Source organism: Mandrillus leucophaeus, unplaced genomic scaffold (genome assembly GCF_000951045.1).
Source record: "Mandrillus leucophaeus isolate KB7577 unplaced genomic scaffold, Mleu.le_1.0 Scaffold684, whole genome shotgun sequence".
NCBI lineage: Eukaryota > Metazoa > Chordata > Mammalia > Primates > Cercopithecidae > Mandrillus > Mandrillus leucophaeus.
In genome coordinates this window covers 1,582,388-1,597,807 of record NW_012107408.1, presented here as the reverse complement: position 1 = coordinate 1,597,807, position 15,420 = coordinate 1,582,388, and the positions used below count along the sequence as shown (strand labels likewise).

The window sequence follows — 15,420 nt, the reverse complement described above, 5'->3', positions numbered from 1 at the left end:
AAAAAAAAAACAGTTTAAAAATGTCTAGGAAAGAGCCTCTTACTCTTATGCAACTTGTTCCTCCACCACGGTGATGCATTCAATTACTGTCCAATGGAGTAAAACCCTTTGGCTGGGGAAGGGGAAGACTGTGGTGGCTTGTGGCTGGGAACCAGCCATCCAGCTGGTCAGGACCCTGGGAATGCGTCCCAGTCTTGACATGGGGCAGGGAGCATCGGGGAGCTGATGTTTATCCATCTATCCAGTAAAAAAAAGGAAGAGGCCATGAAAAGACCTGGGATTCATGGGGGTTGGGGGCTTGGTTTCCCTCACCCTCAGAAGTCCAAGGATGAAAAGGCTTAGAAGCAACAGTGAGCGGTTTTGAGTCCCCATTTCACTCACTGCTTTTCAAGTCCCACGTTGGGTGCCAAAAATGTTGCAAGACTTTTCCCTAGTTCAGCTAAAGATGGGGTTCTTGTCTGCCCACAGCCATGAAAATTTTGGCTCACAGGTGGTTTAAAGGGTGAGTACAGCAAGGTTTTACTTGGTTAAAACAGAAAAAGGGGGAAACAGGAACTATTGCAGGGCCAGAGTCCCTCTGCTAGAGTACCTCCTGCCTGGCAGTTTGAATCCCAGATTCCACACAGGAAAAAGAGGGACCAGGCTCCTCCCCACCACAGATGGCATGAACTTCCCAAGTCTCCACCCCAGTAAGCAGGCTGGTCCAGGGATCCCCTCCCACCTGGCTGTCTCATTAATGCCATTTAATTTGAAGGATCTGGAAGAACAGAGGAAAAAAGACAAAAGTGAAAGGAAATTGAAATAACTAGATCATCTATGAGAGCAGAGACTCTTAAAGTATGGTTTTGGGACCAGCAGTATCTGCATCTGCATAACCTGGAAAATTGTTAGAAATATAGATACTAAATCTGAAACTCCAGGAGTGGCACCCAGCTGTTCTGTGTTTTAACAAGCCCACTAGAGGATTCTGATGATCATTAACTTTTGAGAACTACTTTACTGGAGCCCAAGGCTTACTGCTCTATTGTAGCCACTGGAAAATCAGAAACATTCAATGATTTGTGGTATATTATTTATAATATACCTCTTCCTTCAAATATTGAAGTTAGATTACAATAAAAAACATGTTTATAATAACGCTGTTGAAATACAAATAAAAATCCAAAGCCCTTAAATGAGGAAATTAGCGCATTCAGCTCAAAGACACAATGCTTATTGTGATGACTCATTAATCGAAACAACCTGACAAACAAGGTGATGAAGGAAGTATGATGCGTTTAAGTTTTAACAGGATTAATTTCTAAAATAGATTTTTATCACCTGAGACCTTTAACAGAGGACAATATGTGGCACAATATGCAAAGTCATCATAGATTTATAGCAAATGCAAAATACATTGGGTTTCATTGGAAGGTTGATGCCACACATACAAAAGCTGGCAATTTATGATTGAGCATGGTTCTGGTAGCAAAATTCAACCTTAGTCATCTTTTATAATACAATTTATAAGCACAGTAACAAACTACCTCTTATAGAGTACCTTTTATGCACCAGGCACTACACAAGATAATTTACATATACAATCTCATTAAGTTCTCACAATCATCTATGAAGTAGAAATGATCATTTTACCATGTCAAAGATAAGGAAATTGACAGTCAAAATGAATAAAAAAGTGTTTTGTTAAGAACTGTTAACCTATAAGGAGAAAACAAAAAAGAGCTTCTTCACTCTTTGGAGAATATTATCTACCCTCCCACATTAATTTGCACACTAAATTGCTCATAACTTCCCTGGATTTTGCCTCAATAATGTTACAATTGTTTAAATAAATTAAATAAATACTATTTATTCTCTTAAGTATGAGTCTTTTAATGAATCTGTTTATCAGACTGTAGTTTAAAAAATTTTACCAGAAATTTACCAAAAAGAAAATTGGTATGCAAAATAAATAAAATAATCTTAAAATCAACGAGCCAAGTAAATAGTAGTATAAGAACTTCTCTGAGTTTGCAGACTTCTAAGTATGAATCAAAAGAACATTTATCAATATGAAATACATCAATAGACACTAAAAGGCAATGAGGTATGACAATCAAAAGCATGGAGTCTACAGCCACCCTGCCTAGACTGAAATTCTAGCTCTGCCATTTACCATATATGGGTTACCTCTGGCAAGTTACTGTACCTCAATATGCCTCAATTTCCTCATCTGTGAAATGGAGTAATAGGAGTATCTACTCATGTGGCTATTATAAAGAATAAGTAAATGTGCAAAAAAGTAAATAGTACAGGATCTGGCCCAGAATAAACTGTAAATAAATATGGACTATTATTATTGGCCCCAGACCAAGTTACTAAAGACAGTGGGCAGAAAGGGGAATCCTTTGCAAAGCTGACCTGGAGAGTTCCCTCTTGTCATTGATTATAAAGATGCTAAAATTAGGTTTTATAAGTAACCCCGGATAACCAGTCTCATTACTTTATAGTCGTCCACATTCTGTGTCTCCAGCTCTACACAGAGTAACAGCATAAATTTTAGGACAGTAAGCAGAGAAAGTTTTCCCTCCATGAGCTTTTTCAGAATAGTTTTTCAACAGTGAGTTCTGAGAACACATGCTCAGTCTCTGGCTCCTTGCTTAACACTGGACCTCTTCTCTTCCTGGTCGTGTTGCTTCAGTCTGGTCCATTTCTGAACTAAAATTTTCATCTTATCTAATACACCCTAAATCTCCACTTTGATTGCCATTGTTGACAGCCCAGGCAGCCATTAGCACTGTTAACAAAAAGATAGTTTTTGCTGAACATGGTTGACCCCCAAGGCAATAAGAAAGCCATCACTGTTAATTGATCTGGTTTCTATCCAGTGAAGCTGTTAATTAAATTAAGTCCTAGAGGACATATTTTGCAACAGAAAAGTAAAAATAATGCCTTTCTTAAAAGAAAACAACAACAACAAAAAAACACATAAAGCGGACTTTCCCTATCTTTTCCTCCCTCCTATAATTCTCACCTCCCAATACTTTCACCTCCCTGAGAAAGGCCAATTTAATTTGAAAGTGTTTGGTAATGCCCTCCCATCAATTGATCCTCTTATCTTAAAATTAACTATTTACTTTCTTAGTTGTAAATTTTGGTTCCAGCTCTTGACTTTTAATTACTCAGACCTTCACTGAGTTCCTATTATTATCTCTTTGCTCAAACCTACTGATCTGTCACTTTGTCTTTGATTGTTTCTTTATTTATAACATTGATTTTTAAAATCCAGTGTTCTAAAACTGAATTTCTCTTTTTACTGCATTTTATTTTTATTTATACTCATTGTAGTGCCGTGGGTTTCTGTGTGATACTACCAGGTTCTTACAACAAAAAAGTTGGTAATATGTACCTTTACCATATGCTAATCCATAGATTATTTTCCAAACCGTTCATCCATGAGCGTAAGGAATAGTTATACTGAGGACTCAATGATCCAACTCTACAAGTGAAAGCAAACATCTTATTAGAAAATGAAGCCTTCATATGGTTGCATGGAGGATACTTAAAAAGTAATGCTGCTTGTTACATTTAAGATGCTGATAAAGATTTTGTTCAAAAGTGAATATTCACTAACGCATAGATACATTTTTATTTGTTCAAATATTTTGCCCTTCAGCATTTTCATTGTTAAAAGTTACACAAAAGTTGTATAGCATCAAAGCACAATGGTCCAGAAATATTCCCTGACTCAGTTTTCACTGGATGATCATGATGTTTAAGAAAAGAAAAAGAAACGCATTCCAGTCTCTAATTTATCATTACAAAATTCTTCTTCTTAAGAATTTTGCTTAGAGAAATTCATTTTAAATTGGTCATAGAGTTATCATTTGTACTTCACCAGAGATTCAGGTCAAAGGAAAATCATTATATAGAAAAATATAGCAAATTGTGAAAATTGTCAGTTACTACCTAAACAAAGACTTTCTTAAATTGTTCTAAATTTTATATAATTTAGATATAACTTCAGATCTACAGATAATAGATAATGTTTTTAAATATATAAGTGGAGAGCACCTAAACTGCCCACAAGATATAATTAACAATTTCTCCTCTACTTATAATCCACTTATTTTTAACTAACATAAAAGTGGAAGACGTATTTGTTTTTCTAAACAGCATTGTCATTAAATAATACTCATTAAAGAAATATATTTTGGAGGAAGAAAGTGCTCCTAGTTCTACAGGTATCTGTAAACTGCATCTAAAAATTTCAATAATTAATCTAAAGGTAAGTGGAATTTTAAATGGAGTGAATTTCCAAACTGTAATAACTTGATCTTTTCAGGGAATATTAGTACTCTCTGAGTTAAGGACCAAGATTGTTCATACCATAGGGTACCCTTAACAGATCTAGATTCCCTCTTGATGTTATCAGGGAAAGTGAAGTGAATGTCCTTTTCGGATTCTGAACTGAAAATTAGACCTCCTCTTTCTTGTTTTCTTCCCAAGCATCCCCCGCTTTCCTCCCCTCGCCTTCCCTTCCTTTCCTTCCCTTTCTTTTCCTTTCTCTTTCTCTCATGCCTTGATTCTGCCAGGCTTATGGCACAGCAACTACCTTCATCTTTATTCCATAACTGTAACAAGAAATATAGTTTCCCCACAGAAACCCTGTGTCATGTGCAGAGAATGTTCAGGGGCTACAACAGCTCCTCTTCTCCTCCCCTGCATCCCTCAGCTACTCCAGCTGACTCTTTTAATATCCTCCTTTCTCTCTGCCCTCTTACCTGGTCTCCAAGGGATACCAAGAGCACCACTCATGTTGTAGCTACCTTCTTTCTCATTCAGCATGGAGAGTTTAATTTGCCAGTTTTTGAAATAGTAAGTGAAATACACTTTGTTCTAGAGTCTAAACTTTATAAAAGTCACATGTTCATTATGAAAGCAAGAACAGAGATGAAAATAAAATATCAAATATATTAGCCACTTAGATAGGTTGGATTGCTTTAAGACATTTACTATTATTAATATTATCGGTTAATTTGGGGGCTGTGGAGAATAAGAATTTTTTGTAAGACTCCTCTAAAAAAGCTTAAAAAGTAGTTAATGAATCACCTGAAGTCCATGGAAATTATAGATGTATTCCTCCACCAGAATTCTGTCCCATTCATTTACTTGTATTGGAATAATTTGATATGCATGTTTAAGGTTCTCCTAAAGGAAAATCATCAGGAGGAAAAGTACCAGTAAAGAAATCACCTGCTGACTCTACAGACACATCACCTGTTGCAATAGTGCCGCAGCCACCTAAGCCAGGATCAGAAGAATGGGTCTATGTGAATGAACCAGTTCCTGAGGTATGGCCATTTAGAATCAAGCTGGTAGAATTCATTCTTTCTCCTGCATATAGTAAGATTCATGCTGTCATCTGCAACATCCTGAAGGTCTTTTACAGCACATAATATATATTTACCCATCAAAAAGCTGAGATTTTTTTTTAGAGACTACTCAATGACCCATATCTCATCCTTTCTCCTACTTGAGTTTCTGAGTCATGCTTTGAACTGCTATTGAGTGCTAAAATCGGGGGAACAAATGGGTTCTGTGAGGAACAATTTTCTTCTCAGGAACACACAGAGATGCAGATTCCTGGAAGAATGACTTCCCCAGAACACATATCCAGCAAATTTCTAGCCTTCTATTCATGTTTTAATACCCCCATCATAATGCTTTTAAAAGAAGTTTAATCTTTGACTTTTTAGATGTAGAAGAACATTTTTGAAGCTAACTAAACCCATAAAAGAAAAGACAGCTATCTGACTTGGGAATGTTAATGGGTGTGCTGGTGTAAGGCAAGGAGATGTCCCAGGGTAGCGCTGGAAGCTCCGCCCAGCTCAACTAGCAAGGCCCGGTTGCCATCTACCATTTTTGGTTGCTTTAACAGATGAATTCTCAGAAAGTCCACAGAATAGTCCTTCCTTTAAAACTTTTTAAACAGCAAAGAGCTTTTTAAAAGACAAGGTCTCCTTTTCCCTCATTCCAGTCCCCAATGATCTCTTACTCTGATGAACTCAGCAGCGACCATCTGTGCCAGGCATTTGAGACCCAATTATGAAATGCAGCAATTGTGGTGTTGCTGTTATTATTGAGCTTTCCTAGGGATATGTCTTCTCTCCCAATTAAATTATAAACTCTTTGGCGAGGGTAGGAACATGGAATAATTCACTGTATTCAACACAAACACAGTACAGAGTATGTAACTTGATAGGTTTCTAATTGATTAATTAGCATTGAGAGTGAAATTAGAACAGAAAATATTTAAAATTGAGAATACTAAATGATGTAATTATGAAGGTATGTAATTGACCTCACTCAGCCAAACAGAAGCTACTTTAATATATATTAATATTAATATATATGTAGGTTCAAAAAACTTACCATAGAAGCAAGATATAGAAGTGGGTGTTAGCAATGAGATAAAATTAAAATGATACAATATGGTAAGTGATGGGGAGTGTGGGGCAAAAACACCTAAATTCATTCCTTAACTCCAAAACTTGAAGCCCTTGAAAGAAATAAATCTATAGAGGACAAGAGAGAAATAAAAAACAGGAATTTTTTTAAAACAAAATTAACATTGAAATATGGCACCAGCTCCAAGTAGATCTTCTAGCACTTAGGATTTGATGGAAAACATGATAATTGGAGAAGAGTAGAATAAAAGACTATTTACAAATGTGTAGGCAATAAGTATGGCAACCTACAAGGATTAGATTATTCCCTCCCCTCCAACAAGTGGCAGCTGGGGGTCACTAAGGCCCCTAGGCTGAGGAGGTGCAGAAAGGGAGTAGATCCTTGGGCCTCAAGAGAACTTCTGCACTTAGAGGGCCATCTGACAGGAGCTGTGTCTTTCCCCCAGAGGGAAGCAGTGTGACCCCACAAACAAGAGCAGAAAAATACTCTGGCCAAGAAGACGGATGGCCAGGGAGTTTCCTGAAGTAGCTTACATACATTAGCCTCCCCAGCCACTAAGCAAAGTGAAGGAAACTGATGTGGAGGGACATGGAAGATGTGTAGCACTCACCTCTCATTTCCTAAGTAAGGTCAGGTCGCAAACACCTTTTGCTACAGCAAAACAGGCCCAGTCTAGTTCTTTTCCACTCTGGACTCCCCACATGTGAACTGCCGAGTTTACCTGCTGATATGGTTTGGCTTTGTCCCTACCCAAATCTCAACTTGAATTGTATCTCCCAGAATTCCCACATGTTGTGGGAGAGACTCAGGGGAGATCATTGAATCATAGGGGCCAGTCTTTACCGTGCTGTTCTCGTGATAGTGAACAAGTCTCACGAGATCTGATGGGTTTAACAGGGGTTTCCGCGTTTGCTTCTTCCTCATTTTCTCTTGCCACTGCCTTGTAAGAAGTGTCTTTCACCTCACACCATGACTCTGAGGCCTCCCCAGCCATGTGGAACTGGAAATCCAATTAAACCTCTTTTTCTTCCCAGTCTCAAGTATGTCTTTATCAGCTGCATGAAAACGGACTAATACACCTGCCAAGGAAGAGGAAGACAGATGCCCAGCTCAACTTGGATTTCAGTTAAACAACAAATTTAACTGAGAATCCTGTACTTTATCTGGTAACCCTGTTTCCAGACCTTCTGAGGGCCCCAGGTCAACCTTACTTCAGCAGACAAATGGAGGGAGAGAGATTGAAAAGAGAGGCTGCTTCCATACAGCATTCAGGTAGCAGCCAAATGTAAGGAAAACCTGGGATCTCTACCCTTTGCCAGCCACAAAGGAAGGTGCAGAGAGAACACAGAAGGCAGAGAGAGTGAGAGGTCTTCGCTTCCATCCTGTGGAGTCACAAGAACAGACTCCCAAGGCTAGGACTCCATGAAAGAGGCAGCCATGCCTCTGGCCATGTGGCCCACTTAGTGCCCTCACTCACATTCAACCAACCTGTAGCAACAGTCCTCCCTGAAACTGAGCCCAGAGGCCACAGGGCCATGTGTGCTGGGTTTGGAAACCTGTCCTCCTTCAGGAGGCTGACAGACATAGGACTCTACTGCCAGACGTGTAACTCAGATTAAAGCAGAGCTTTTGATCAATTCTCTACTGGCCTTGCTGACAATTTCAACATTCAAAATATAGAGGGGTCTATGCTTCGAATTTAGTACTGACCAACAAATATGGACAGTTAGATAAATGGAAATGATCAATAATTTAGGAGAAAGTACTAATAAAGGAGGCGTAATAGTAAAGGAAGGATCTGGCAGAACATAAGAAATATGTGCCCTAGTTATCAGGAAAGCATATTTCAAACCTATAGTGAAATCATAATCAGCCTCTAAAGGGGAATAAGGCTGTAAGAGAAGCAGATGGGCTCAAATAAGAAGAAAATTTGCCCTTAAAATCCCAATTATGTACCAAAGAAACTAATGTGATCCCAGGGCATTTTACAGGGGAAAGGGGCGATAGTGGGGAGGTACTCAAAAAATTTGAGAAAATTATAAAAGGATAGGAATTTAGTGAGTGTCTAGCCCATCATAGGCACTCAAATGTTGAAAGAATACAGTCAAGGGTATGTGTAGATGTCTCTGCCAAAATGCCAAAAATAAAAAGATTTTGTAGTTACATTGTCTAAGAAGATAATAGAAGACTGAAAATGGAAATCCAGCTTGGGTAACCTGAAATCATCTTAAATGAGAAATGAAATGAAGTCAAATTAATTAACGGTAGTAATAAGGTTTTGTGAGTCCCAAAGTCTTGGTGGACCCTCTTTAAGAAAAGAAGCACAAAATTGCAGATACAGAATCAGTCATGAAGTGAATATTTATTTAGAACTGATTTGTATTCAGTTAAGAAATATTTTTATAACTGGAAGAAACAGACAAGCACCACAAACATGCCCAGTACCCCTCTGTTTTTCTTTATTTTTGCAGGTCTTTACATGTGACAATGATTTTGTAAGCTCATTTTCCTACAGACAGAACAGAAAGATAATTGAGGCTTCCCTCTAGCAAGGTTCGTTGGATTTTTTAGTGTTGATAGTTAGAACATTTTCTTTTAGCTTCATAACTCATTATGGAAGGAAATGTGACAGAGAGGAAGTCAAATTGGAAAAAGGCAGAAGACCTGACCAGTGGTACCTGAAGATGAATCTGTTGCTTGTGTGAGCAAATTACTACGCTCCTCTCAGGAACTTGGACAACGCCTATATAAAGTGAGGGTCTCTGAAACTTCAGTGAATATTGCCTTGGTTACTGAATTCCTACTATGATTTTGTGTTCTCTAACAAAGGGAAAACTATTTAATTGGAAAGTACAGCTCTGAGCACCTCATTACATCATGAAAGTTCAAGTTCCCAGACCCCAGAAAAATTACATCTCAGGGGCTGGAAGAACCTACAGATATTACATTATCCACGACTCACAGAAGTCACAGAGGGTACAGGGGATTCCAGAAAACTAGACGCAGGCAAATGCCTAAATACTTAAGAAAGGGCAGTGGGACTTAGTAACATACAGACCAATAATGTATACATTAATTATTGTTGTAATTTAAGAGCAAATTATTAAACACATTACTTTTGAGCACTAATAAAATATAAAGATGATCATTTGGAGCCTGCACAGCAAGAATAACTCCTGTTGAGCAGACCCATTCCTGCTCTAGCCTTGAGAGCAAGGCTGGATATGTGGATCAGGGAGTAAGAGAAAGAGAGGAAGAGCCCTCAATCACGTAACTTTTTTTTACAGTATATTGTCATAATTGTTCTATTTTATTATTAGTTGTTAATATTTTACTGTGCCTGATTATAGATTAAATTATATCATAGGAATGTATGCATAGGAAAAAACATAGTACACATAGTACAATCCATTCCCGGATTCTGCCCCTTCCTCCCTCTTTCCCTATGTCATTGCCTTCCTTGAAGCCAGTCTCTGCCATAAGAAAAATAGTGAGAATGTAGTCTGTCCTTCTCCAATGAGGGTAGCTAGGACTCAGTGGAAATTACAGAAAGACAAATTTCTGCTCAACAGAAGAAAAAGTTTTCCGGTAACATGAGTTGTGAACATTGAAGGAGGCTGCCTTGAAATTCTGTGCTTGATGCATGAGGTCCACAGGGAGATTAGATAATATATCTCTAGCATTTGGCATTTCTTGATTGGAGAGGAAATTAGCCCAGATGACCTCTAACGTCTCCATGTGTAATTCCCTGAGTAAATAAATGCACAGCCAATAAAAATATAATAAATATAATATGGATCCTCAGCTTTATTAATTTAGATTATTTCTTGGTTTTGATTGTTTATTTGCATTATTAAAGAAAATATAAAAGAAAATTTCTGATTTTCATGAAGCACACAGGAATGAAAGAACCTTCTAAATGTAATCAGAGAAATAACTCGTCATCACCCTGACATGAACACTAGGTGTTCTTCATGCTAGGCAGTTTCCTAACTGAGACAAAATATGTCACCTGTGATGATTCAATTTATTCATTCAATAACTATTCCTTGAGGGCCAACTATGTCCCAAACACTATGGTAATTAAAGAAAAGATGGCATGAGAGGACTTAAAAAAGCTTGTGGAAAAATTGAATTAAAAGATAAAAATTTTAAAATAAGCCTTATTTCTCAACATAAGCTTCAAGTTTAAGACACTTTTGTAGGAGATAATGCCAACAATGTGGTCCGTCCTTAAGGAAATGAGGGTCCCGAGAGTTGAACCATGTCAATGCAATCTTTTTTACGTTATTTGTTTAAAAAAATGGGTACCCTTTACAGATATTTCAAGATTAGGAAACAAAAAGAAGATAGATGGAACCAAATCAGAAATATAAGGTGGATTGTATTAGTTTGTTTTCACAATGCTATAAGGAAATACCCAAGAGTGGGTCATTTATAAAAGAAAGAGGTTTAATTGACTCACACAGTTCCACATGGCTGGGGAGGCCTTGGGAAACTTACAATCATGGCAGAGAGGAAAGCAGGCACATACTACATGGAGGCAAGTGAAAGTGTGTATGTGTGTGTGTGAAGGAGGAACTGTCAAACACTTATAAAATCATCGTGTCACATGAGAACTAACTCACTATCATGAGAACAGCATGGGGAAACCCCACCTCATGATTCAATCTCCTCCTACCAGGTCGTCCCCTTGACACATAGAGATTATGGGGATTACAATTTGAGATGAGATTTGGGTGGAGACACAGAGCCAAACATTATCATGGATGCCTAATGATTTCCCATCTAGTGTTTTACAAAATTGCTCTTGTTTGATGAGGGGAATGAGCAGGAGAATTGTGGTGGTGGAGAAGAACTCTCTGGTGAAGCTTCTCAGTTGTTTTTCTGCTAAAGCTTTAGCAAACTTTCTCAAATACTCTCATAATAAGCAGATGTTATTTTTCTTCGGCCCCTCAGAAATTTAGCAAGCAAAATGCCTGGAGCATCCAAAAAAAAAAAAAAAAAAAAAAAAAAAAACCTCTTGACATGACCTTTCCTCTTGATACAGTTTGGCTGGACCACTTCTATCTCTTGGTAGCCATTGTTTTGATTGTGCTTTGTCTTCAGAATCATACTGATAAACCCACATGTCATCTCCCATTACAAATTCTTTGAAGAAATGCTTTAGAATCTTGATCTCACTTGTTAACAATTTCTATTGAAAGTTTTGCTCTTGTCTACCGCTAATCTGGGCACAATGGTTTTGACATCCATCTAGTGGACAGTTTGCTCCACTTTTATTTTTAGTCAGAGTTGTGTAAGCTGAACCAATTGAGATGTCTGTGGGGTTGGCTATTGTTCTGCTGTTAATCATTGGTCCTCTTCAGTGAGGGCACAAAAAGTTAATTTTTTCTCTGAAAATTGATATGAATTGGTCTACTGCTGCAGTCTTCATCTTCAACATTATCTCACCTTCTTAAGATCAGTTAGTAAACTGCTAATTTCTTTGGAACATTGTGCCCATAAACTTTTTGTAAAGCATCAATGATTTCACCATTCTTCCTTCCAAGCTTCACCAGCAATTTTATGTTTGTTCTTGTTTCAATTTTTGCCGAATTCATGTTGCTCAGATAGGGGCTTTTTTCAAGCTGATATCTCATCTTTCTCAGTGTCTGAAACTACATCCTATTCAGATGTGTTCAAATATTGAATTTCAAAATTCACGCCTAGTTTTTTCATAATGTGCATTTTTCATAAACTTTTTGAAGAGTCTTCTTATAATGATAAACAAGACAATCAGTTTCTGGCTTTATGGAACTGCCATGCTAGAGGTGAGTACAGACAAGTAAATGATGATGTTACAATTAACAGCATCAGTGTTATGATGGGAAAAGTACAGGATGCTAAGGGAGAACCTCAGAACCTCAGTGTGACCTTGTAGACTTGTTGTATCTGGGAAGGATTTCTGTAATAAATAATTTTTTTTGAGATGGAATTTCACTCTTGTTGCCCAGGCTGGAGTGTAATAGCACAAGCTTAGCTCACCGCAAGCTTGCCTCTCAGGTTCAAGCAATTCTCCTGCCTCTGCCTCCCGAGTAGCTGGGATTACTGGCACATGGCACCATACCTGGCTATTTTTTTGTATTTTTAGTAAAGACAGGCTTTCATGATGTTGGCTAGGCTGGTCTAGAACTCCTGACCTTAGGTGATCTGCCCACTTTGGCCTCCCAAAGTGCTGGGATTGCAGGCATGAGCCACCGTGCCCGGCCCCCCAATTTCTGGAATAAATAATATCTGGGCTGAGACATGGAGGATTATTTGGAATATGAATTTGCTATAGTGGGGGACGTGGGAGAAAAGAGGAGCAAGAAGTCTCACAGGGAATGCTTTAGGTAGTTGCAGTTGCATCTTGACCTTTTTGCTTGGGACTATTCCTTTGACTCTATTATTCAGAAGAACTTTCATTTTGAAGTAAAAATTTCTATACTTTACAATTTAACAGGAAATGCCTTCGTTTTTAGTACCTTACTGGGAACTAATAGAAAATTCCTATATAAACACCATCAAAACAGTACTCAGGCATCTGAGGGAAGACCAGCATACTGTGCTTGCTTACTTATATGAGATTAGGTAAGTAAAGTTTCCAAAGTTAGAATTTTACAGTTTAGAGGCATGACATATAAAATTTATCTCATTCTCTTCATGTCTACAGAACAAGTTTCCAGGAGTTTCTAAAGCGTCCAGATCACAAGCAAGATTTTGTAGCTCAATGGCAGGCTGATTTCAACTCCCTTCCTGATGACCTGTGGGATGATGAGGAAACAAAGGCTGAACTACACCAACGAGTGAATGTAAGGAAATAGTGACCTGTTGGGACAGGGTTAGCTGACTTTCATATCTTGTCCTGCAAAACCCCAACTCATTTGCTCCTTACTTTTGTGAGGTATGAGGATGAGAAAGAAAATGGTTTGAACTATTAACCAGCTAACTTTCAAGAGTAGCGGCTTTCCCGTACTTTGAGTTTAGAATTAGAATACCATAGCAACACTTCTGGAAAGAAGGGCCAAAGTCCGCAGTGCAAGCGCATTCTTGGCATCTGTCTTGTAGATTTCTAGTCCCTTAGTGCCTTTGTGAGTCTATGTAACTGTGTTTACACCTAGTGTTAATCACATTCCTGCCTTGAGCACAGTTACACATTTGGTTGATAGCAAGGAGAAGGGGAATGAGGGAATGACATGGAAAACCTAGAATTGCCTCTGTTGAATAGATCCCTTAAGGGCTGGTACTAAATACTACACGTCTTTGTATCTTTAGCAAGCACAATTCCTGGTAGTGCTCCAGCAAGCACAATGACAAGCAGATTTTCATAAACTCATGAATGAATTATATTACCCTGATGCTTTAGAAAGGGGCCTCTGATGTACAAAAAAACCTAATTTCATTCTCTTACCCTTCATCTTTCCTTTTAAATTGACAGTCCCCCTTATCCCATCAGAGGGGTACTTTGCTACTACCTTAAGTACAGATTACTAATAGTCAAAACTGATTATGACCTAAATATTGATTTATGTAATTAAAACATTGCCAATCTCAAACCCATGCCCCATTCATTTGCTCAATAAATACTTATTGAGCATCTATTATGGTCCTAGCACTATTAAAGAGGCTAGGTATTCAGCAGTGGACAAAATAAATCTGTGACCACAGGGTGTTTATATCCTTGTGTCCAGGAGACACAGAATAAGCAATAAACATATAAGCATATAGTGAATGTGTCCTTAGTCAGAAGAGCTATGTAGAGAACAAGAAAGCAGGGCAAGGGGAAAAGAAAGTTGGATGTGCCATTTTGTAAACAGTGGCTGTGGAAAATCTCACTAAGAAGGTGGCATTTGAACAGACTGAGGACAGAAGTGATTGGGTAAGCCATGTAAATATTTGGAGAAAGGGTGTATGAGGCACAGACGAAAGCAAGAGCAATGACACTGAACGGGGAGGACACTTGATGTGTTTGAAGAATAGCAAGGAGGCTGGTATGTCTGGAGCAGAGTGAGCTAGGCAACAGTTGACTGATGATAGGGTCAGAGAGATTGTTAGGTAACCAGATTACCTAAGGCCTTAGAGGTTATTACAAGAATATTGCTATTGATCTGAGTGAGAACGGGAAGCATTGCTCTCTGGTTTTAAAAGAGTCTACAGTAGAGTAAAAACAGCAGGAAGACATGTTGGAAGACCAGATGGGAAGCTTCTGCAATGGAAGCAAGGCGTCATTGTGGCTTGGGTGATAAAGTGGGTGCTGAAGGGTTTATCCCAACAGGTATTCAAATATCCCGGTAAAATCAAAGTATTTTGCCTATTCATTGACACTCCTCAAAGAGTAATTAATATCTATGTAAACCCTACAATTTTTTTTTTTCTGTTTTCTTTTTTCCTACCTATTCATAAAGCCAGCCTTCCTGCATACTTCTTCCCCATATTATTCAGGTGATTGTTGGCAGAGAATGAGAAGATTTGGAAATTTAAAATATCTTATTTGGGATTTCCTTTTTCCTAATTCCAAATGCAACATATTTTTATTGTAGGTAAATTAGATAGTAAGAAGCAAAATTTAAAATGACAAATCCCTAATAGTCAATGGTGGTTGCTACCTTGGTGCACATCTGCATGTCTTTCCAGATAGTTTTTTCAAAAATTTGATAGCAAAATATGTATTGTTTTGTAACATTCTTTTTAAATCAATAGAACATGTTTTCTTTTTCAATAAACATTCATCTACAACATCATTTTTATGACTAAAAGATATGACTAGTGGACTATATCATTTATTTTACAGATTTCTATGTTTAGTCACCATCTTATTAACAATTTCTTGAGTACCAACGTTTTATTACAGGGAATTTTACAGTAAAATTTCATCCAGCTAACTATTGACCACATCTTTAATTATTTCCATGGGCAAACATTTTTAAGTGAAAATTGTTTAAGATTATG

General features: G+C 37.9%; 1 protein-coding gene across 1 annotated transcript in view; it reads left to right on the top strand.

Annotated features, from left to right (window-relative positions):
* Positions 1-15,420, top strand: part of SPEF2 (sperm flagellar 2) — a 190,167-nt gene that overhangs the window by 109,315 nt on the left and 65,432 nt on the right. Inside the window, exons 21-23 of the mRNA XM_012002382.1 lie at positions 5,185-5,333; positions 12,935-13,062; positions 13,145-13,283. Of these exons, the coding sequence (XP_011857772.1) occupies positions 5,185-5,333; positions 12,935-13,062; positions 13,145-13,283 (416 nt within the window). The remainder of the gene's footprint in view (positions 1-5,184; positions 5,334-12,934; positions 13,063-13,144; positions 13,284-15,420) is intronic.